We start from the raw sequence: 23,922 nt of genomic DNA, 5'->3' as shown, positions 1-23,922 counted from the left end.
GCCGGGGAGGGGCCAGGGAGAGGCCAGAGAAAAGCGTAGAATGAGGAGGAGGCCAGGGCAAGTGCAGCCCTCCCCCCAAGTCATGCTCTCCACAGAGCCTGCTCTCATTCCTTGTTTTTGCCAGGAACTCCAGCCCCCGCCTGCCAGTCAAACAAGGGAGCGGCAGCAGGAGGCTGGGCAAGAGGAGGTTTCACCGGGCCCCCACTTCAGTTACCAGTCTGATTAGGAACAAGAGGGAAGAGGCAGAGGGAACCCAGTGACTCTGAAGTTGGGGTTCTCAATGCAGGATCTGTGGATAGCAGAGAGCCACTGAGTTGTGGCTTAGGGCTTAGCTAAGGAGGAGTTTTCCAGAGCAAGCCAGGCCCCAGTACCCATTGTCCCAAGATGCAGCTGAACAGGGAAGGGGTCTTCCAGGCAGCGCGGCCTGAAATGTGCAGTGCTGGCCCCTAAAGAAGAGGTTCTGTGCAGGAGCAGCCGCCTCAGCCTCTGGTCCCCGGATTCTCCCACTCCTGCCACCCCAGCGCATCCATCTCCCCAGCGCTGGCTCAGGCTGCCAGGCCCCGGCAGGTTGGCGGGTGCTGTCGGTTTGGACCCGCCTTGGCTGCACTCACAGTTCTTCTTTTCCCCTTCTTTCCCTGTGTGTGCTTGTCTCCCTGCAGTCTGATAGATTTCACCCGGTTACCGTCTCCAACCCCCGAAAACAAGGACTTGTTTTTTGTCACAAGGTCCTCCGGGGTCCAGCCCTCACCTGCCCGCAGCTCGAGTTACTCGGAAGCCAACGAGCCTGATCTTCAGATGGCCAACGGTGGCAAGAGCCTCTCCATGGTGGACCTCCAGGACACCCGCACGCTGGACGGGGAGGCAGGCTCCCCGGCGGGCCCCGACGTCCTCCCCACAGATGGGCAGGCCGCTGCAGCTCAGCTGGTGGCCGGGTGGCCGGCCCGGGCAACCCCAGTGAACCTGGCAGGGCTGGCCACAGTGCGGCGGGCAGGCCAGACACCAACCACACCAGGCACCTCCGAGGGCGCGCCAGGCCGGCCCCAGCTGTTGGCACCGCTCTCCTTCCAGAACCCTGTGTACCAGATGGCGGCTGGCCTGCCGCTGTCACCCCGTGGCCTTGGCGACTCAGGCTCTGAGGGCCACAGCTCCCTGAGCTCACACAGCAACAGCGAGGAGTTGGCGGCCGCTGCCAAGCTGGGAAGTTTCAGCACTGCCGCGGAGGAGCTGGCTCGGCGGCCCGGTGAGCTGGCACGGCGACAGATGTCACTGACTGAAAAAGGCGGGCAGCCCACGGTGCCACGGCAGAACAGTGCTGGCCCCCAGAGGAGGATCGACCAGCCTCCGCCCCCACCCCCGCCGCCACCTCCTGCCCCCCGCGGCCGGACGCCCCCCAACCTGCTGAGCACCCTGCAGTACCCAAGACCCTCAAGCGGAACCCTGGCGTCGGCCTCACCTGATTGGGTGGGCCCCAGTACCCGCCTGAGGCAGCAGTCCTCTTCCTCCAAGGGGGACAGCCCAGAACTGAAGCCACGGGCAGTGCACAAGCAGGTCAGTGCTGCTAGTCAGAGGGCAGGGCTGGGCACTTGGGCCCGGCTGGGGCTGTCATACCCCATACCATGCTCCTCCTCTCGGTCATTTCACCTCCACCCTCACCCAGCTGCCATCCCATCCCACCAGCCTGCCACATGCGCCACCACCCCCTCCCCCTGGCTTCTTCCTGAATCCTGTGAACCAGGGACACTGTAGCCTTGGGGAACTCCAGGCTCCTCTGTCAGTGCCCCTAGGGGCAGGCTGGGGTCAGAGAGAAAGAGGAGGAGAGTGCATTCATCTTCGGTTCCAAGCCTGTTGAAGCCCCCACCCTGCTCTGCCCCCACACTCCCCTCCCAAAATGTTTTCACAGGCTGGACAGGCCTCCAGGCACAACCACCTGGAGCATGGATGACCCTGTCACCCAAAGGCTGCAGGCAGTGTCTGGAGTGGAGGTGCCTTGGGCTGACAGCCCAGCCTGGCCCTGTCCCCCACTCAGTGCAGCCTGCCCCGGTGCCCCCAGTGGCAGGGTCACTCACTGTCCTCTTGGCAGCAGAGTGTGGTGCTCAGGAGGCCACCTGGCACCTGTCGGCTCTGCCTTTGGCTGCCGTCTGAGAGACAGTTCCCGGGTGGGGACTGCCTCGGTAGGCGCTCAGTCAGCTGGAGGTCCCCTCTCTTCCCACCGTGTCCCAGAGTTGCTTGTCCTTGTGGCTCACCTGGGCCACTCCAGCCCCTCCTGCTTGCCCTCCACCTCCCTGCAGCCCCTCACAGCTGTGTTTCATTGTAGGGCCCTTCACCTGTGAGCCCCAATGCCCTGGACCGCACAGCCGCTTGGCTCTTGACCATGAACGCGCAGTTGTTAGAAGACGAGGGTCTGGGCCCAGACCCCCCCCACAGGGATAGGCTAAGGAGTAAGGACGAGCTCAGCCAAGCAGAAAAGGTAAAACTGGACCCTGGCAGCTCGGGACAGGGCGGGGCTGCCTCCTGGCAGCAGCTGGTAGGAGTCTCTCCCCCAGGTCCCCCAGCAACGGGTGCTGCTGTCCTTGTGAAGGGCCCGTCACCTCTGAGCCCCTGTTCCCTGTGAGAATAGCAGTCAGTGGGGTCTGGAAGAAAAGCAACAAGAGGGATGGATTAGCAGCTTAGACCTGAGGCTTCCCATCTGCAGATTGGAATCACCAGGGAATTGTCTTGGATACAGACTCCTGGGACCTCTGGGAAGGCTCCTTAGCCCAGGCAACTGAGGCAGTTGAGCTTCCTGAGGACCTGGGGGTTGAGGGCTGAGGGTGCCCAAGTGACATATAGAAGCCCCCCTGAGGGAACTTGGTACCTGAGGAGGCAGAGGCATGGGTCCCCAGGATGGCTGGGAGAGCCACCCCAGCCTGGCCCCCAGGGCTTGTGCCTGCCCACGGCCTGGCTCTTCACCCCTCTGGTCTCCACCAGGGCCTGGGAAAGAAACAGCAGTTACCAGCATGGGGGGTGGGGTCAGGCTGCCATTGAGATGTTTTCTTCCCCACCCCTGGGAAAAGAATCTACTCTAAAAATGAAACTCTCACTCTGCCACACACTCTGCCATCTGCTGGGGCAAGGGGATGCTTCATTGGTCTCCCAAGCCTTCCAGCTGTGGCAGCTGCTCTGGATCTGGGGGTAGTTTTTGTCTCCTACTGCCAGCTGCAGTCCATGTAGACGGAGGAACCAGTGCAGGCCCCAGAACGGCAGGCGCTTCTCCACTCCCCTCTGGATGCTCTCGCCCCCCTGGGCCCCAGGAAAGCCTGTGGCAACCTCTCAAGCAAGGGTATTGGGGTCAGAATGGCAGAACTCCTTCTCCCCGGCCTCAGGCGAGGCCCGTCTCCATGCTGCATCCTGCCACCGCCACCATCCCCGGTCCGCTACATCCACCTGCTTTCACCATAGTTACATGAAGGGGACCAGGGGACAGGGAACACAGTGCTCCCAGAGCCAGAGTTTGGCTGGGGAGCGAGGAGGACTGGCCTCACTCCAGGCTTTTTGCATCCCTGTGTCCTCATGGCGTCTGGCCCCTCTCGATCCCGGCGTTGGCCTTTCCTCGCTCAGCGCAGAGCACCTGACTCCTCTCTGCAGCCACACCGCTTCCCAGCCTCGTCCACATCCCTGCTCCTCCCTGATGGTTGGGGTCTGTGCTGGACTGAGGCAGATCCAGAGCCTGGACCACCTGCCTTTCAATTCTCTCTCTCTCCATTTCCTCATGCCACTGCCACCCCCTGGCTTTAGATTCAAACAGAGGCTGGGAAGCTGGGATCTTACCCTGCTAGTCAGTCGCTCTTCATGCGACATGGTCACCTTGTCTGGGCCTCAGTTTCCCCTCCTGCAGAGCTCCCACCTCTCAGGGTGCTGTCACATGTCCTTCATATATCCAAGGGTTTTTTAACCTTTGTCATATAAAAGTTCAAAGCCCTAGTTACACTCTCAGTCCTGGGACTTGGGTCTAAGTCTTCATCCCCGCTGTAGCCATACAGGTCAGGCTGGGAGCTTGGAGTGGAGGCCCCCGGATGGGGCACAGGCATGCGTCTGGCTGCAGCCCCCACCAGCTGGGCTCCTTGGGGGGCATCTCCTTGCTATGTGAAGTGGGCGGGTCACAGCCACTGGGGCCTTTCAAGTGGGGCTCCCTCCTACCCTTCCTCCCACTCGGGCTGACGAAGCTGTGCTCTCTGTGTCCTGGGTGCTGTGCCCGTGGATGCTGCCCTCCTGGTAGGACCTGGCGGTGCTGCAGGACAAGCTGCGAATCTCCACCAAGAAGCTGGAGGAGTATGAGACCCTGTTCAAGTGCCAGGAGGAGACGACGCAGAAGCTGGTGCTGGAGTACCAGGCACGGCTGGAGGAGGGCGAGGAGCGGCTGCGGCGGCAGCAGGAGGACAAGGACATCCAGATGAAGGGCATCATCAGCAGGTGGGGCCCACACCTGCCTGGCCTGGCCACAGGCACAGGCAGGGCAGCCATTGCTGCCTTCGAGGAGGCCCCTGGTCGGGGAGCCTCCTCAAAGGATAAGCTGAATGTGGAGAGAGGAGGGAAGAGAGTGTCTGGGCAGTGGGAGCAGCGTGAGCACAGTCCTGGAGGCAGGAGGTGGCCTGGAGGGTGGGCAGCCCACGCAGAATACAAAGCTGGGGATGAGGCTGGACCAATGACAGCTGGCTCCCGATGGGCCTGAGCCCCTACAAGGAGCCACACCATCTTAGTAAGCACTCTCAGGGGCGCTGAGAAGCTGGATTGGGGGGTGCCAGGAAAGACAGGACCCCAATACAGGGTAAGAAAAGTGGGAATGAGCCTCAGTTACGTATAGTAGATGGAGGTGGAAGACACAGCATAGCCCCCAGATTCCTACCAAGAGTGTCTGGGTGTGGGCGTATCAGGGTACCAGTTACTGAGCTGGGAACTGTTAAGAGGAGTGGTTTGAGTGGGGAGGGAGAGGGGGATGGTGCCAGTCTGATATCCTGAGTTTTAAGGGGCCTGGGTTATCTGGGAAAGGGCTTCAGAGGAACAGCGGGTTTTAATGCTGACTCTCATCTTTTTGAAGGCTTATGTCAGGCCCCATGTTGGTGCCTCCATCTCTGTCTCTGGCTCTGCCTATGGGTAGGGCATCCCTACCTTGGTGTCAGGCAGGGAGTGCAATCAACCCCAGGGTCCCAGTCGTGGAGTTTACTTCCTTCTCAGGCACGGGAGGAGAGACAGTGTGTCTTGTTTGAATTGGCCTGGTCTAAGACCCCATCAGCTGGACAGACCAAGCAGGTGTGCAAGAGCCAGGAAGGCCTCTGCTCCATGTTTCGTCTATGACATAAGCCCTTCCCAGATTCCTCCTATTTAGACCACCTGTTTCTCTGTTCCTGACTGTTGTTTGCTTCATTTACTTGTAGTTTTGTTCATTATGAAATAGTTAACATGAGTGAAACCAGGGTGACTAGAAACCTGCTGTTCACTTGTTCTCCAGCTCTCCTCTTGGCTCACCTTGTGTGTGTTTCCAAGAATGGAAATGCTTTTCAATTTAACTGCCTTCTCTACATTGTGTGTATTCTCTGATATTTGCATGTTCTGAATTCAGAGACTTGCTTAACACGTTCGTTTCTACTAACCAATCCTGGAATATTTCCTCCTTAATGTAAATGTCAGTTAGGTAGATAGTGTTCAAGTATTCCATATCCTTACTGGCTTTTCTATTTCTCCCTTCATTCCAACTGGTTTTTGCTTTATGTACACTGAAACTATTCTTAGGTGCATATACATTTAGGCTGTTTATGTACTATTGTTGAATTAATTCCAACTGGTTTTTGCTTTATGTACACTGAAACTATTCTTAGGTGCATATACATTTAGGCTGTTTATGTACTATTGTTGAATTAACCTCTTTGTCATTATAAAATCACTTTCTTTATCCCTTGAAATATTCTTTGCTCTGAAATCTGCCTTGTCTGCTATTAATGTAGCCACCCCAACTTCCTTTTGATTCGTGTTGGTATGGTATAGCTTTTTTTATCCTCCTGCTTTTAACTCATTGTCTTGGTCCATTCAGGCTGCTATAACAAGATACATTAGACTGGGTAATTTATAAACAACAGAATATGTATTGCCCTCAGTTCTGAAGTCTAACATCAAAATGCCAGCAGATTCAGGGTATAATGACTCTCTGCTTCATATTATAGTGCACTGTTCCTGTGTTCTCACATTGTAGGGGGTGTGAGCAAGCTCCCTTGGGCTTCTTGTATAATATAAAAGCACGAATTCCATTTTTGAAGGCAAAGCCCATATGATGTAATCACCTCTCAAAATCCCTACCTATTAAGATAATCAATCACCTTGGGGGTTAGGTGTCAACATATGAATTTAGAAGGTGACACAAACATTCAGAGCATAGCACCCATCTATATATATGAAGTGGATTTATTTTACGGGCACCATACTATTGGGTCTTGCTTTCGTCTAAGTGGTTCTGCCTTTTTATTGGAGTGTTTTGACCATTTACATTTAATGTAATTATTGATATATTTAAATCTGTTGCCTCGTTTCCTATTTGTACCATCCGTTCTTTTTTTCCTGCCTTCTTTTGGACTATTTTTTTATGATTCCATTTTGTCTGCTATTGACTTATTAGCTTTATCTCTTTGTTGCTCTAGGGCAGGGATTGGCAAACTTTCTACAAAGGAGCAGATCAAAAGTATTTTAGGCTTTGTAGGCCATATGGTCTCTATTGCAACTGTTCAGCTCTGCTGTTACAGCAGAACTATTTGTGTGAGATGGCTATTTACAAAAACAGGCAATGGTCCAGATTTGGCCCTCACCCTGAGGCTGTAATGACAGGGAGTCTGTCATTGTCTTTGTTCCTCTGTACTTTATGTATCTGTTTTCCCTGGCTATTTATAAGATACTTTTTTTTTTTAAATCACTGGTTGTCAGTAGTTGGATTGTGATGTTCATTGGTGTGGTTTTCTTCTAATTTCTTGGGTCTTGGATTTGTATGTCTGCAGTCCCACCTCCCCCCATTTCTTTCTCTGGGATTCCTAGCACACGTGCATTAGGCTGACTCATTTTGTCCCGTATCTCACTGATGCTCTGTTATCTTCTTTCTTCATTTTTTTTTCTGTTTCTTGTCTTTGATAGTTTCTATGACTATGTCTTCAAGTTTGCTAATTATTTCTTCTTCCGTGTGTAACCTGCTATTAATCTGATCCAGTATTTTTTCACTGCAGATAATTATATTTTTCACCTCTTAGAATTTCATTTTGCTTTAAATTCCATCAGTTTTAATTCTCATTGTGCTTTTACTTCTGTTTTCTGAAACATGTAGAATGTATTTATAATACCTTGTTGTTTTCATGTCCTTGTCTAATTCTATCATCTGTGACATCTGAGTCTGTTTTTACTGATTTATTTTCCGCCTGCTTATGAGTTTTCCTACTTCTCTCTGTATACTTGGTAATTTTTGGTTGGATGCCAGGCATTGTGAATCTTACAGTGAGGTGCTGAATGTTTTTGTGTTCCTTTAAATCCTTTCTGGGGGCTTTATTCTGGGAGACAGTGAGGTTACTTGAAATCTGTTCAGTCCTCTCAGGGTTTCCTTTTAAGTTTTGTTAGGCTGCGTCCTGCAGAGCCTTTAGTCTTGGCCTAACGTGGCCCTGCTCTGAGGGGGTTTCCTTCCCCGGGTCCTCTGTGATTCCCAGTGTTAGTGCGTCACTACACTCTCACTGGTACAACATGAACTGCTTCTGCGATTGTTTTGTGTTCTCCTTTCTGACGGTTCTTGCCTAGCCTGGTAATTTTCTCATCTGCATGCAGATATTATTCAGTCAGAGACACAAGGGGAACCCCCACTCGGGAGGTATGTGGAGTTTCTCTCTGCCTCTTGCTCCTCTCTGGCTTCTGCCCTGCAAATCCCACACCTTGACCTTCCTGACCTGCCTGTCTCCTCAACTCAGTGAGGCTGCTGACTCCGCCTTCCCTCTGCTTCCAGGCTGTTCACTGGGCTCGCCTTGTTGGTTTCTGTTCTCCTAGAAATTATTGTACTGCATTGCCTGTATTGTGTCCATTTTTCTGGTTTGTTTGGTTGGTTGGTTTTTAATAAAGAGATGGGGTCTCGCCATGTTACCCAGGCTGGTCTTGAACTCCTAGTCTCAAGTGATCCTCCCTCCCTGGCTTCCCAAAGTGCTGAGATTATAGGCGTGAGCCAATGTGCCCGGCCCTATTTGTTTTTAAGACAAGAGAGTAAATACAATCTCCTTCCAATCTAATTTTCCTTAATAAAACGAATACCCTCCTGCCACCCCACCCCCAGCACAAGCTTTCCTCAGAGTGATACCTTCCTGTACTGGGGAACCTGCCCCGGAGGGTCCCCCCCGCCACCACCGCTCCTCCCAGTTAGTGCTCCCTGAACTGCTGCCCTGCTGCCCCCATTACAGTCCCGTGCAGAACCGGCCCCGGCACAGTGGCTCCCTGTGTGTCTTCTGTGAGTGGGCTAAGTGCTTGCCCAGTGTGCGGTGGCTGCTCTAGGCTGGAGGAATCAAGAGGGCAGGGATGGAGAGAAGCCTTGGGAGTGGAGGGCTCATCTAAGAGTGTGTGGAGCAAGGAGAAGGTAGGCTGAGGCCAAAGCCCTGTGGACCCCCATGACCAGAGGCAGACAGGACAAGGCATCTAGGAGACAGGCAGAGCCAGAGAGTGTGGGGTCTCAAAGCCAAAGGAGAGTGGGAAGGTGGGAGTGCCCAGCAGTGAGAGTGTCTCAGGAACCAGCCAGGTGGGGCCAGGAGGGCTCCCAGGCAGGGAGCAGCAGGACGGAGCCAGCCTCCTGCCCACTGAGCTTCTGCGGGTGCTATGTCCCCCAGCTACTGCTCATTGTCCTGCCTGCACACCTGTCCTTCAGATGTCTCCTACCGATGTGCGACCTCCCAGCCCACCCTCCAGGGAACGTCACCGCTTCCTGCTCTTTGTTCCAGGGACCTGAGCTTTCCACTAGCGCAGCTGCTCCGTGCAGGGTGTAGTTAGTTACTCGTGCCTCCTGCCTTGTGAACTCCTTGAGGGAAAGGACTAGAGTTCATTCATCTTGGCACCTCGAGTACAACTTCGTGAAGATGGCGGGGGCAGGGTGGAAAAAGTTCTAGAGCCTTTCAGGGCCTTCGTCTTTCCACCACCTGCCTAGCTCTAGGGGTTTGAAGATCTAACGCCCATTTCCACCCATCTTGGCTCCTGGAAGAACATCGGGAAAGGGGCAGCCCAGGGGCCTCTGGGGCTTTAGGAGCAGCGAGTGTGGGATGTGGAGGTGAGGAAGGAGGCCCAACAGTGTCAGTTGCTGGGAGTCGGCTGGAGGGCCTCTGCCCCAGGCAAGTATGGGAGACAAGTCTCTGACCCAAGGAGGGGCTCTCCTAGTGTGTCCCTGCTGTGTGCGGGGGTGATGGGCTTGTTCTCACACCCTCCCCACCTCTGCTGCCTCCAGGGCCAGTCTGACTGTCTCTGTCTCTGGCTATAGGTTGATGTCCGTGGAGGAAGAACTGAAGAAGGACCACGCAGAGATGCAAGCGGCTGTGGACTCCAAACAGAAGATCATTGATGCCCAGGTGGGGGCTCTGGCCCTTTGGTCAGCCACAAGAGTTAAAGGGCCTGGGATTAGGAGGGGGTGACTAGCCTCTCCATCCTCAGTCGTACCTCACTGCAGACACTGAGGGGAATAAGAAACCAGAATCTGCCCTGAGAAGTCAGACCTGTGGTCTTAGTGGGCCACAAGCTCACTAGGACAGGCTGTGAAAGGAGAGAGGCAGCTCCTCCCCTGCCAGGGCTCTTGGCGGGCATTGTCTTTCACCAGGACTGCTGACCAAAGAGTGGAGGGCAGTGGGGGTAGGAGTGAAGGCAGGCTGGTCAGAGGGAGCAGTGGGGCTCTCGTTCACAACTATGGCATCCAGGCTGCATTGAGGGGAGACGTGAAAGGCTCTCTGGCCCCAGCCTCCTTTACTCAGGGCTGCACCGCTTTCCTTTCACTCGCCCAGGAGTAGGCTGGGCCTTGCTCAGGCTGTAAACTGCACAGATCAGGAGCTGTGACCTCTGGTGTGTCACGCATACACATGTGAGCAAGGGTGCGTGCCCTAGGGGCCGCAGGCAGCCCATAGACAGCACTAGAGCTGCTGCATTTGGGCTGATAAGCAGGCAGCAAGGCTGTGTCCATGATGCTGCAGAGGTCTCTGCCCACCTTCTCTTGCCAGCTGCTCACAGCCTGGAGCCTGCCTGCCACCCTCATCTCCAGGCCACCCCCTTCCCCGATGCTTGTCGTAGGTATACACGGCCCTAAGGAGGCCCCTAAGGAGCCTGTCCCATGACCCCACCCTCACATCCCCGTTGTCCACAGGAGAAGCGCATTGCCTCGTTGGATGCCGCCAATGCCCGCCTCATGAGCGCCCTGACCCAGCTGAAAGAGAGGTACAGCATGCAAGCCCGTAACGGCATCTCCCCCACCAACCCCACCAAATTGCAGATTACTGAGAACGGCGAGTTCAGAAACAGCAGCAATTGTTAACCTGCCTGAGGAGGGAGGAAGCTACCCAAGGAGAGGGGGACTATGGTGGCCAAGGGCAGGGTCTCGGCCTGGGGAGGCACCCACGGTTGCAGCCCCAGCGTGGGTGTCAGGAGGCCGAGCCTCCCCTCCCTGCCGCTGTCCAGGAGGCGGCCGCAGAGGGAGCCACCAGAGACTGAAGCAGCGTGAGGCGAGGTCACCAGCCGCTCCCTGTGGGGTGCGGGCAGAAGAGACTGCACGCTGGGGAGTGGGGACAGCCTGATGGGGCAGGGGGCCTGCCAAAAATATGTCTGTTGGTTCCTGAATGTGGTGTGTCCTTGTCCTCCTGGATCTGGCCGAGTGCATGTGTCCCCACACCCGTGCCAGGGAGGGGGCTTCCTGGAGGGGGGATTCAAGGGCTAGGGGCCTACACCTGTGGCTTCCCCTCGCCTCCTTGGGGGGCCCGGGACTCCCTGGCAGCCAGGCCCTGTCCTGTGGGACCTGGCACTTGGCGGATCAGTTGGCAGGCAGGAAGATAGGAGGACACAGAGCAGGAGGTCAGTGTCCCCTGCCTGTCTCCATCCGAAGCACCTGCCACTGCATGCAGCCTGTTGGGACCTTCCTGGCTGTGAGGAACTGAGGATTCCTACCCACCCACCCCCTCTGAACCTGTCCCCAGAGCACCACCTGCCACCTTCTTCCCTGCCTTAGTTATATTGCCAGATAGACCCAGTGAGGGCCATGGCTTTTTCTTGTGAGCTCTTGTCCCTGTGGGGAGGACCCACGGCTTCCCACACCTCCCACACAGGCCCAGGCTGATGCTCTAGGGCTCCCAGAAGCCAAAGATCTGGGCGGATCTGGCCAGATGGCTCTGAGCACTGTATCTGCCTTCTCCTGGGGCCCAGCACACCCAGGGCACAGTGGTCCTGTAGGGAGTGCCACCTGGTGCTCACCCTGAAAGAAAAGGTGATCCTTCCTCTGAGTGATGGTTTAAAAAAAGATTCTAACGCCTGCAGGCCCTGAGAAGGTGGATAACTGTGATTTTTTTTCCTTTCACAGTATGCATTAGAAACAAAAGCCCGCTTGCTCGCTTGCTGGAACACAGGGGCCTTTTAAGTTGAGCGTGCGCACTGCATGGGAAATAGCGGCCCTGGAGGATGTTAGACTTGCTCCCTCTCCAAGACAGCAGCAGCCTGCACCCGCCCCGTGTGTGTGGCCGGCCTCGTCCTCACCCTTCCCGGCCCCCGGCCAAGGACCCAGGCGCTGCATACAGGGGAGGGGCGCACCCCACAGCTGGGGCCGGTTTTCCTCAGCTCTAGGCTGTTCTGTAGCTTATCTGCCCCTCCCCCACTTTCAAGACAGATGAGCAGGAGCTTGGGTCTCTCTCGGCCCCTGTCTGTTCCCAGCCCCTGCAGATTCCGAGCAAGGGCCCTGGGTAACAAGGGTGGGAGTGGGGCCTTTGCCAGCAGAGCCAGGGCAGGGCGAGCTGCAGGAATCACCCCTGTGCCCCTGCAGCTGGAATGTGCCACAGAGGCCCCACCTGAAGGGTGGATGTGCTGGAGGGGTGGCCCAGAGCCATACTGCGTCCACCCTGAGCTCGGGGACAGGTGACAGTGGCTGCTCTGGGAAGGGGCTCTTAGATGTAACCTACAATTCAGTTAGGCTAGAGACAGATGCTGGTGGAGGAAGGGCTGGGCCACCAGGGATCACAGACCACAGGAAGATGGGAGGTGGGAGCAGAGGCCCTGCCCCCACCCCTTCCTGTCTCACTCCTCTGTCTTGTCCCCACCCATGCGCCTTCGTGCCTGAGACCAGGGTGGCCACACAGGCAGGGCCTGGCTCCAGTCTCATCCTCCCATTGCCCAGTGAGCCCTGCTCTTCTCTCCCCAGCCCCCTCCCACCGCTGCCTCGTAGAGTGACCTCGGACAGAGCCCCCCTAGCAATACAGGGAGGCTCCCGGGGCCTGGACAGGCGGGCTCGGAGGCTACCCGCTGTGGCCGGTGCCAGCTGCCCTTGCAGGGTGGGTGAGCTCTCAGGCCGAGAGCCTTATTTACCTAGTGCAAAAACTGTAAAAGTGTACAGACTCTTCACAGATTTTTATCTTAATTGCAAGTCTGCCGATTTTGTAAATGTTCTTGGTGTTTGACTGTAATGTAACTATCTCACCTAATGGTTGTACATATCCTTTGGTCCTGGTGCTGCCGAGGGCTGGCCGGGACTGCTGCTCTCCCAAGGGTTTTATTTTATTTCTGAATCTAGAGAACAGTATTGGGCAGGAGGAAAAGGCTTGGTGTCTGCGGGGGGTGTCTTCCCTGCCTGTGGCATTTGTGTGTTGGCTTTGCAGCTGCTGTCTGAGTAGTGGCCACTGGGGTGCCTTCACTGGGCCAGTCAACGGGGGGCTCCTGCCCAGGCCACAGAGAACCTGAGTTCCCGGGAGCTGGGCCCTGCCTGCAGCCAGGGCTGGGGTTGCCAGAGGCCCTGGAGGGAAGGACAGTCCCTGCTAGGGAAGAACAGCCCCGGGGCCCCCTGGTCACCGAGACTCAGCCTCTGCTGGAGAAAGCCATGCCCTCCCTGCTAGCACAGAGGCCTGACTGACTTTTTTGCTTAACTTCCATGTTCTGGGTGATGGAAACTGCCAAACCTCCTGTCAGTGAGGACTCTTTCCGACTGCCCAGAAAGTGGGGGTGGAGGACCGAGGCTACAGCTCCACACGCCCCGGTCCCCCAGAGCATCTGCCCCAAGTACACCTCCCCCTGCGCCCCGCACGACTGCGGGAGCCAGACTGTCCAGGGAAACAGCCTCTCTCTTTTCTACACACTCAGCCACAAAGCCCCCCAGCTCCCACACCGCGTCCCAGCTCCCCTCTTTTGTAAGTATGTGAAAAGGAAAAAATGCAAACGTTGGAGTTTGGGCTGGAGCTCCTCCCTCCAGCTGCGACTTTTAACTATGTAATAATGTACAGAGGAAGCTGTTGGTGTTCTAAGACTCTGTGTGGCTGTGCAATTTCTGTACATTTGCAATTAGAAATATTAAAGATTTATTTAGCTATTTTAAGCCCGACTCGTGTCTCCATTCAGCTGTGTGTTAAGGGGTGACCCTGAGTCCGGAGCGGACACTGTCCTTTACCAAGGGGACCCCAGTATCTGGTTCACTCTGGTGGCAGTCGTGGGCAGGGGATACCCCTAAAGCCAGTGGTGGTGGTCTGGCCAGCTTGGCTCACTGGGTGATCTGGGATTGCCCCCTCCTCCTCTGGGTTGAGGGGTCTCTGCACCAGGGAGTAGAGCAGTTGTCCTCTTAAAGGCTCTTCTCTGGCTCTGATACGTTTGGAAGAAAAGTCTGCTGGTCCCACCACCTCCTGGGAGACAGGGTGGTCCCAGCACCTTCACTGCAGCACACACTGGCTCTTGCCAGGCCCTGCATTAAGCACTTTCTCATCCACTGAAATCTGGCTCTGGGAGGGAAGAGACCAGGGAGAAGAGGTGGGCCCAGGTCCCAGCAAGTCATGGCAGGGCTGGACTAAACATTTCCAAGCTTTCAACACCTTGAAAGCCAGACTCAGGCTCTCCCAACACAGACCCACCTGCAAGGCTGAACTCAGGCCCTTGTTGGGAAATAACCAGCCCCCAAGCCCCTTCAGCTGCACCTGTACAGAGAACCTTGCAGCCCTGGGTCCTGCCCTGCATCTTCAGCATCTCAGGATCTGGTCTTTGAGTGCACAGTAACTCCAGACGCTCCAAGGGACAGGTCCTGGTCCCAGCCCTAGCCCATACCCCTCAGAAACCAGATACTGCCTGGGCCAAGCTTCTGCTGGGGGCAAGGATACCTCTGGTCAAAAAGCCAGATGGAGCTCCGTGTCTGTCACCTAGACAGGTGCCTCTGGCTCCAGCTAGGGATTGGGCCCCAGAGAGAAGCCTCGGGCCTGTCCCTGTTCTTGCCCCTGCAGCCAGCTGGAAGCCAGTACAACAGAGCCACACACCGGAGCAGGGCTGCACCGTCAGCCTCACCGGTGGCCCTTGTGTCTCACCTCCCACCCTCCAGCACCCTGGCTTCTCAGGCTGTCCATCTCTAGCCTCCTGCGAGGACCCATTTTGAGCCAGCCACTCCTGGGGCCCACCCTGGGCTGCTATCACCTCTGACTTAGGAAAGTGTCATCCATGCTGCTCACAGCGGGCACAGCTGCCAAACCTTCCCTGCTCATTCTCCACATCAGCACTGGTCTGCAGACCGGCCCCTTTCCTCCCCAGCCTGTGTGTTCTCTCTGCCTTCCCCACCAAGCCTAAACCCTGTGGGCTCCCTCCTCAGCCCCTGTCTTGACAATATTCCTTGACCACTTCGGCCTAGGGGCCACCCAACAGCCGTGATCTCCAGGCCACCAAGCACTGCAGGAGAAAACTAAGAAACACCCCAGTTCTGACTGCCCTGTGGGTCTGTTCCCATCTCCATTCTCAGCTAGGCCTTCCTCTCTCATTCTCCACCCCAGTTAATCCAAACTCGTACCTCTTTTCAGATCTCCCAGCCAGCCAAGTGGCCCTTCTCTGAGCCCTGCCTCCTCCCACACTGGGTGACCCCCCCACCCACCACCCCCTCTCCTCAGGCCGACCACCAGCACAGCTACCCCAGCTCTCAGCAGCGGCAGGAGAGGAGGCAACCTGTTTCTTCCCAAGGCAGCCCCTAGCCAGTTCCTGCATCCCTGCCTCTTGCTGCCTCCGTGGCCTCTAAACCTCCAGCCTCCCCCGCCCCCACCCCGCTCTTTCCTACAGCATTTTAAAGTGCTAGGTCTCCACTTGCTTCAGGCTGTCTGCTTTTCTCCCCTTCAGCCAAACTTCTTAAATGTATACTGCCTGCAGCGGCCTGCCATCTCCACAGCCTCAACTCCCATTCTCCCCCCACCCATCAAAACCTGACTTTGACCTCCCGCTCCTCCACCGCCCCATTGCCTCTGCACTGCTGTCCCGTCCCTGGGTTTCAGGGACCACGATCCCTCTGCTGGGGAGATGCTCATAAGGAACACGGAACTCAAGGAGACAGCAAGGAATGGGACAAAGAAATCATTTGATGTTGATAGGCATCTATTTTATACTTGTATAAATGTAAGGGGTACAGGTGCAATTTTGTTGCATGGATACATTGCATAGAGGCAGAAGCTGGACTTTTAGTGTATCCATCACCCAAATAGTGTACATTTGCCCATTAAGTAATTTCTCATTACCCACCCCCCTTCCACCTCTCCACCCTTCTGAGGCTCCAGTGCCTACCATTTCACACTCCATGTGTACGCATTATTTAGCTTCCACTTAGAGAAAATGCCAAATTTGACTCTCTGAGTTGTTTCTGATAGGAGGCATTTATAATGAAGACACAAAAGGCATGAACTTCTATTTGTGGATAAAATAGCATCAACTAGAAAGCAAACTGCTAGAAATGCAAAGGAAGAAATTGACAGCAACAATTGCATTTGAGAGTAACACACCACTAGTATTAGTTTATTACAGATCAAGGAGGCAAAAAAATAAGAACCAAGAGGATTTTAATAATTAATAAGGTTTAATAACCTGGGATGCATCAAGCTCTTACCCTAGAGAGAGCACACCCTTTTTTCAATTATAGTTTGGAAGACTACCCGAAGCTGACTGTATACTGAGGTATGAAGAAAACCTTAGAAAGTTACCCAAAGAACCAATTTGGGCCACATTCTGTGTCTTGAAGCAAAAACAAACAAAAATCCCAAAACCCAGAGATTGGTAACAAATGTTGAATTTTTTAAAACTACCATCAATAAGTTTTAAAAAATAAATACAGAATCAATAGATTCAAAAAGAAAATTGTCTTCTAATTGAACCAGGTGTATCGTTATATTAACCACATGCATTTATCTCTCTTTCCTCCGCAAACCACTGTACTGACAGAAAAGAAATAAAAGCGTTAACCTCTATAAGGACAAAATTAATTTGGGAGATAAGAGAATTTGGAAAATCTTGGCAGATGGAAGGGGATGAAGGAAGGAAGGAAGGAAGGCGAATTTAGCAGAGCAGAGGGAGAAACCAACCGGAAATGAGCTTATCAGGTCCCAAGGAACCCCCAGAGACTCAGCAGTGGGAGGTCCCCCTGTGTGTTTTGTGGTGGGGGGCAGAGGAGGAGTCGGGGGGTGGGGAGGTACACCAGGCCAGAAACATGGGGATCAGAGTCCAGCCTCCTCCTGCTCCGCTGCACAGCCAGGAAACTACTCTTTCCCCCTCATCTCCTTGCAAGGGACTGGACATTTAGTCTCTGGAGAAATGGAGCCAGGTATACTCTGGACTTGGGGACTCAAGGCAAAGCAGAGGGCTCTGTGAGGGTGAGGCTGCCAGCAATAATGTTCCTCTCCAACCCCCGCAGTCCCATCACTGCTCCCAAAGTGCCCAGGGCCACGGGTCCAGCCCCCAGGGAGCTGATTGGAACATTGTTTGGAAAAACCGGCTCCCAGGTATTTCCCCCACCTGAGTCACTGAGCATCCCAAGGTGGCACCCCCCAATCAACATGCCCTGCACGCGCATGCGCGCACACACACACAAATACACACAAACACACAAATACACACGCACACAAATACACAGAAACACAAATACACAAATACAAATACATAAATACACAAATACGCACACACACAAATACACAAATACACATAAATACACATAAAAATACACACACAAATACACGTGCACACACGCACACACACAAAACACATATACACATACACATGAATACACAAATACACGTACACACATACACAAATACACGCACACACATACAAATACACGCATACACACACACGCATACACACATACACACACATACACGTGTGTGCGCACACACACATACACACACACGAAGAACACAGATAGTTGAGGACTCCCCAGACCGCTGAGGAAAGCTTGCAGTGTGAAAAGGAGAGGCCAACTTAACCAGCCTGGAAAAGAAAACAGAGGCAATGCAGGGAAGAGATGAGCCTTAAAAAAATAACCCACAACTGGCTGGACGCAGTGGCTCACGCCTGTAATCCCAGCACTTTGGGAGGCTGAGGCGGGTAGATCACTTGAGGTCAGGAGACCAGCCTGGCCAACATGGTGAAACCCCGTCTCTACTAAAAGCGGAAAAATTAGCCGGGCGTGGTGGCACGCACCTGTAGTCCCAGCTCCTCAGGAGGCTGAGGAACAAGAATCACTTGGACCGGGGAGGCAAAAGTTGCAGTGAGATTATGCCACTGCACCGCACTCCAGCCTGGGTGACAGAGAGAGACTCCATCACCAAAAAAAAAAATATATATATATATATAAATATATGTATATATAAATATATATATAAATTATATATATAATTATATGTATATATAAATATATATATAAATTATATATATAATTATATGTATATATAAATATATATATAAATTATATACATATATAAATATATATATATTTATATATACATATATACACACACATATATCACATCACATATCACATCATATATCACATCATATATATACAATATATACACACACATATATACACAATATATATACACATATATATACACACGTGTGTGTGTGTGTGTATATATATGATATATGTCAGGCCTCTGAGCCCAAGCCAAGCCATCGCATCCCCTGTGACCTGCACGTATACGCCCAGATGGCCTGAAGTAACTGAAGAATCACAAAAGAAGTGAATACGCCCTGCCCCACCTTAACTGATGACATTCCACCACAAAAGAAGTGTAAATGGCCGGTCCTTGCCTTAACTGATGACATTACCTTGTGAAAGTCCTTTTCCTGGCTCATCCTGCCTCAAAAAGCACCCCCACTGAGCACCTTGCGACCCCCACTCCTGCCCGTCAGAGAACAAACCCCCTTGACTGTAATTTTCCTTTACCTACCCAAATCCTATAAAGCGGCCCCACCCTTATCTCCCTTTGCTGACTCTCTTTTCGGACTCAGCCCGCCTGCACCCAGGTGAAATAAACAGCCATGTTGCTCACACAAAGCCTGTTTGGTGGTCTCTTCATACGGACGCGCATGAAACTTGGTGCCGTGACTCGGATCAGGGGACCTCCCTTGGGAGATCAATCCCCTGTCCTCCTGTTCTTTGCTCTGTGAGAAAGATCCACCTACGACCTCAGGTCCTCAGACCGACCAGCCCAAGAAACATCTCACCCATTTCAAATCCGGTAAGCGGCCTCCTTTTACTCTCTTCTCCAACCTCCCTCACTATCCCTCAACCTCTTTCTCCTTTCAATCTTGGCACCACACTTCAATCTCTCCCTTCTCTTAATTTCAATTCCTTTCATTTTCTGGTAGAGACAAAGAAGACACGTTTTATCCGTGGACCCAAAACTCCGGCGCCGGTCACGGACTGGGAAGGCAGCCTTCCCTTGGTGTTTAATCATTGCAGGGTCGCCTCTCTGATTATACACTCACGTTTCAAGGGTGTCAGACCACTCAGGGACGCCTGCCTTGGTCCTTCACCCTTAGCGGCAAGTCCCGCTTTTCTGGGGCAGGGCCAAGTACCCCTCAACGCCTTCTCCTTCACCCTTAGCGGCAAGTCCCGCTTTTCTAGGGCAGGGCCAAGTACCCCTCAACCCCTTCTCCTTCACCCTTAGCGGCAAGTCCTGCTTTTCTATGGGGCAAGAACCCCCAATCCCTTTTCTCCGTGCCCAACCTCTTATCTCTGTGCCCTAATCCCTTATTTCCGCGCCCCAACCTCTTATCTCTGTGCCCCAATCCCTTATTTCCATGCCCCAACCTCTTATCTCTGTGTCCCAATCCCTTATTTCCGCACCCCAACCTCTTATCTCTGTGCCCCAATCCCTTATTTCCATGCCCCGACCCCTCTTCCCACTTTTCTGGAGGGTAAGATCCCCCGAACCCCTTCCCTCCGTGTCTCTATGCTCTCTTTTCTCTAGGTTTGCCTCCTTCACTATGGGCAACTTTCCACCCTCCATTCCTCCTTCTTCTCCTTTAGCCTGTGTCCTCAAGAACTTAAAACCTCTTCAACTCACACCTGACCTAAAACCTAAACGCCTTATTTTCTTCTGCAACACCGCTGGGCCCCAATACAAACTCGACAATGGCTCTAAATGGCCAGAAAATGGCACTTTCGATTTCTCCATCCTACAAGACCTAAATAATTTTTGTCGAAAAATGGGCAAATGGTCTGAGGTGCCTTACGTCCAGGCATTTTTCACATTTCGTTCCCTCCCTAGCCTCTGTTCCCAATGTGATTCCTCCCAGATCCTCCTTCTTTCCCTCCCACCTGTCCCCTCGGTCCCAACCCCAAGCGTCGCTGAGTCTTTCTAGTCTTCCTTTTCTACAGACTCATCTGACCTTTCCCCTCCTCCCCAGGCTGCTCGTCACCAGGCCAAGCTAAGTCCCAATTCTTCCTCAGCCTCTGCTCCTCCACCCTACAGTCCTTCTACCACCTCCCCTCCTCACACCCAGTCCGGCTTACAGTTTAGTTCCGCGACTAGCTCTTCCCCACCTGCCCAACAATTTCCTCTTAGAGAGGTGGCTGGAGCTGAAGGCATAGTCAGGGTACATGTACCTTTTTCTCTATCAGACCTCTCTCAGATCAGTCAACATTTAGGCTCTTTCTCATCAGACCCCACTAAATACATACAGGAATTCCGATATCTAACTCTGTCCTACAACTTAACCTGCAGTGACTTAATGTCATCCTGACTTCTACCCTCTCCCCAGATGCACAGGAAAGAGTTTTTTTCTCTAGCCTAATCTCATGCTGATAACCGCGGGCTTCATGAGCCAGACCTCCAGGAAGGCATTAGAGCAGTTCCCCCGAGAGGATCCCCAGTGGAACCACCAGGCAAATTCCCCAGGTATAGCTAAGCAAGATTAAATGGTTTCCTGCCTAGTTGAAGGGCTTTAAAAAGCAGCTTACAAAGCTGTTAATTATGACAAACTTAAAGAAACTACCCAAGGTAAAGATGAAAACCCAGCCCAGTTCATGGCCCGCTTCGCAGCAACCCTTAGACGCTATACCGCCCTAGACCCAGAAGGCCGCCTTATTCTTAATATGCATTTTATCACCCAATCCACTCCTGACATTAGGAAGAAACTTCAAAAATTAGAATCTGGCCCTCAAACCCCACAGCAGGAATTAATCAACCTCGCCTTCAAGGTGTACAATAATAGAGAGGAAGCAGCCAGACGGCAACGCATTTCTGAGTTACAATTACTTGACTCTGCTGTGAGACAAAACCCAGCCACACCTCCTGCATACAGGAACTTCAAAATGCCTAAGCTGCAGCAGTCAAGCTTTCCTACAAGACTTTCTCCATCAGGATCTTGCTTCAAGTGCCAGAAATCTGGCCACTGGGCCAAGGAATGCCCACAGCCCGGGATTCCTCCCAAGCCATGTCCCATCTGTGCAGGGACCCACTGGAAATCAGACTGCCCAGCTCTCCTGGCAGCCACTCCTAGAGCCCCTAAAGCTCTAGCCCAAGGCTCTCTGACTCCTTCCCAGATCTGCTTGGCTTAGTGACTGAAGATTGACGCTGCCAGATGGCCTCGGAAGCCCCCTGGACCATCACAGACGCCGAGCTTCGGGTAACTCTGACAGTGGAGGGTAAGTCCATCCTCTGTTTAATCGATACGGGGGCTACCCACTCCATGTTGCCTTCTTTTCAAGGGCCTGTTTCCCTTGCCCCCATAACTGTTGTGGGTATTGACGGCCAAGCTTCAAAACCCCTGAAAACCCCCCGACTCTGGTGCCAACTTGGACAACACTCTTTTATGCACTCTTTTTTAGTTATCCCCACCTGCCCAGTTCCCTTATTAGGCCGAGATATTTTAACCAAATTATCTGCTTCCCTGACTATTCCTGGACTACAGCCGCATCTCATTGCCGCCCTTCTCCCCAACCCAAAGCCTCCTTCCCTTCTTCCTCTCATATCCCCCCACCTTAACCCACAAGTATGGGACATCTCTACTCCTTCCCTGGCAACTGATCACATGCCCATTACCATCCCATTAAAACCTAATCACCCTTACCCTGCTCAATGCCAATATCCCATCCCACAGCATGCTTTAAAAGGATTAAAGCCTGTTATCACTCGCCTGCTACAGCATGGGCTTCTAAAACCTATAAACTCTCCTTACAATTCCCCCATTTTACCTGTCCAAAAACCGGATAAGTCTTACAATTTAGTTCAGGATCTGCGCCTTATCAACCAAATTGTTTTGCCTATCCACCCCATGGTGCCAAACCCATATACTCTCCTATCCTCAATACCTGCCTCTACAACCCATTATTCTGTTCTAGATCTCAAACATGCTTTCTTTACTATTCCTTTGCACCGTTAATCCCAGCCTCTCTTCGCTTTCACTTGGACTGACCCTGACACCCATCAAGCTCAGCAAATTACCTAGGCTGTACTGCCGCAAAGCTTCACAGACAGCCCCCATTACTTCAATCAAGCCCAAATGTCTTCCTCATCTGTTACCTATCTCGGCATAATTCTCATAAAAACACACGTGCTGTCCCTGCCAATCGTGTCCAAGATCTCTCAAACCCAAGCACCTTCTACAAAACAACAACTCCTTTCCTTCCTAGGCATGGTTAGCACGGTCAGAATTCTTACACAAGAGCCAGGACCACACCCTGTAGCCTTTCTGTCCAAAAAACTTGACCTTACTGTTTTAGCCTAGCCCTCATGTCTGCGTGCAGCAGCTGCCGCTGCTTTAATACTTTTAGAGGCCCTCAAAATCACAAACTGTGCTCAACTCACTCTCTACAGTTCTCATAACTTCCAAAATCTATTTTCTTCCTCATACCTGACGCATATACTTTCTGCTTCCCGGCTCCTTCAGCCATACTCACTCTTTGTTAAGTCTCCCACAATTACCGTTGTTCCTGGCCCAGACTTCAATCTGGCCTCCCACATTATTCCTGATACCACACCTGACCCCCATGACTGTATCTGTCTGATCCACCTGACATTCACCCCATTTCCCCAAATTTCCTTCTTTTCTGTTCCTCACCCTGATCACGCTTGATTTATTGATGGCGGTTCCACCAGGCCTAATCGCCACACACCAGCAAAGGCAGGTTATGCTATAGTACAAGCCACTAGCCCACCTCTTAGAACCTCTCATTTCCTTTCCATCGTGGAAATCTATCCTCAAGGAAATAACTTCTCAGTGTTCCATCTGCTATTCTACTACACCTCAGGGATTATTCAGGCCCCCTCCCTTCCCCATCAAGCTCGAGGATTTGCCCCACCCAGGACTGGCAAATTAGCTTTACTCAACATGCCCTGAGTCAGATAACTAAAATATCTCTTAGTCTGGATAGACACTTTCACTGGATGGGTAGAGGCCTTCCCCACAGGGTCTGAGAAGGCCACCGCGGTCATTTCTTCCCTTCTGTCAGACATAATTCCTCAGTTTGGCCTTCCCACCTCTATACAGCAGTCTGATAATGGACCAGCCTTTATTAGCCAAATCACCCAAGCAGTTCCTCAGGCTCTTGGTATTCAGTGGAACCTTCATATCCCTTACCATCCTCAATCTTCAGGAAAGGTGGAACGGACTAATGGTCTTTTAAAGGCACACCTCACCAACAGCCTCCAACTTAAAAAGGATTGGACAGTACTTTTACCCCTTGCTCTTCTCAGAATCAGAGCCTGTCCTTGAGATGCTACAGGGTACAGTCCATTTGAACTTTTATATGGATGCACTTTCTTGCTTGGCCCCAACCTCATCCCAGACACCAGCCCTCTAGGCGACTATCTTCCAGTCCTCCAGCAGGCTAGACAGGAAATTTGCCAGGCTGCTAATCTTCTCTTGCCTACTCCAGATCCCCAGCCCTATGAAGACAACCTAGCTGGATGATCAGTTCTTATTCCTCCCAGGCCCTCTTCTTGTTTACTTATACCCAGCCCCGAAAATAACAGTGAAAGATTGCTCGTAGATACTCAACGTTTTCTCATACACCATGAAAATCGAACCTCCCCCTCTACGCAGTTACCCCATCAGTCCCCATTACAACCTCTGACAGCTGCCACCCTAGCTGGATCCCTAGGAGTCTGGGTACAAGACACCCCTTTCAGCACTCCTTCTCATCTTTTTACTTTACATATCCAGTTTTGCCTCGCACAAGGTCTCTTCTTCCTCTGTGGATCCTCTACCTACATGTGTCTACCTGCTAATTGGACAGGCACGTGTACACTAGTCTTCCTTACCCCCAAAATTCAATTTGCAAATGGGACTGAAGAGCTCCCTGTTCCCCTCATGACACCGACACGACAAAAAAGAGTTATTCCACTAATTCCCTTGATGGTCGGTTTAGGACTTTCTGCCTCCACTATTGCTCTCGGTACTGGAATAGCAGGCATTTCAACCTGTCACGAC

The 23,922-nt window shown here is 52.8% G+C and overlaps 1 protein-coding gene across 18 annotated transcripts in view; it reads left to right on the top strand.

The window, feature by feature from the left end:
* The window catches only part of DAB2IP (DAB2 interacting protein), a 215,934-nt gene extending 202,361 nt beyond the window's left edge, over positions 1-13,573 (top strand). For 10 of the 18 annotated variants that reach the window (XM_034928979.2, XM_063594231.1, XM_034928981.3 and 7 more), the window contains 5 exons: positions 660-1,548; positions 2,315-2,467; positions 4,256-4,449; positions 9,506-9,593; positions 10,376-13,573. In XM_034928979.2, the coding sequence (XP_034784870.1) occupies positions 660-1,548; positions 2,315-2,467; positions 4,256-4,449; positions 9,506-9,593; positions 10,376-10,543 (1,492 nt within the window). In that variant the 3' untranslated portion in view covers positions 10,544-13,573. The remainder of the gene's footprint in view (positions 1-659; positions 1,549-2,314; positions 2,468-4,255; positions 4,450-9,505; positions 9,594-10,375) is intronic. The other 8 variants (XM_034928973.3, XM_063594233.1, XM_063594235.1 and 5 more) reach the window with 4 other exon arrangements.
* The last annotated feature ends 10,349 nt before the right edge of the window (positions 13,574-23,922 follow it).

The sequence above is a fragment of the Pan paniscus genome, chromosome 11 (assembly GCF_029289425.2).
Source record: "Pan paniscus chromosome 11, NHGRI_mPanPan1-v2.0_pri, whole genome shotgun sequence".
NCBI classification, from domain to species: Eukaryota; Metazoa; Chordata; class Mammalia; order Primates; family Hominidae; genus Pan; species Pan paniscus.
This window is presented reverse-complemented; position numbering and strand designations above follow the sequence as displayed.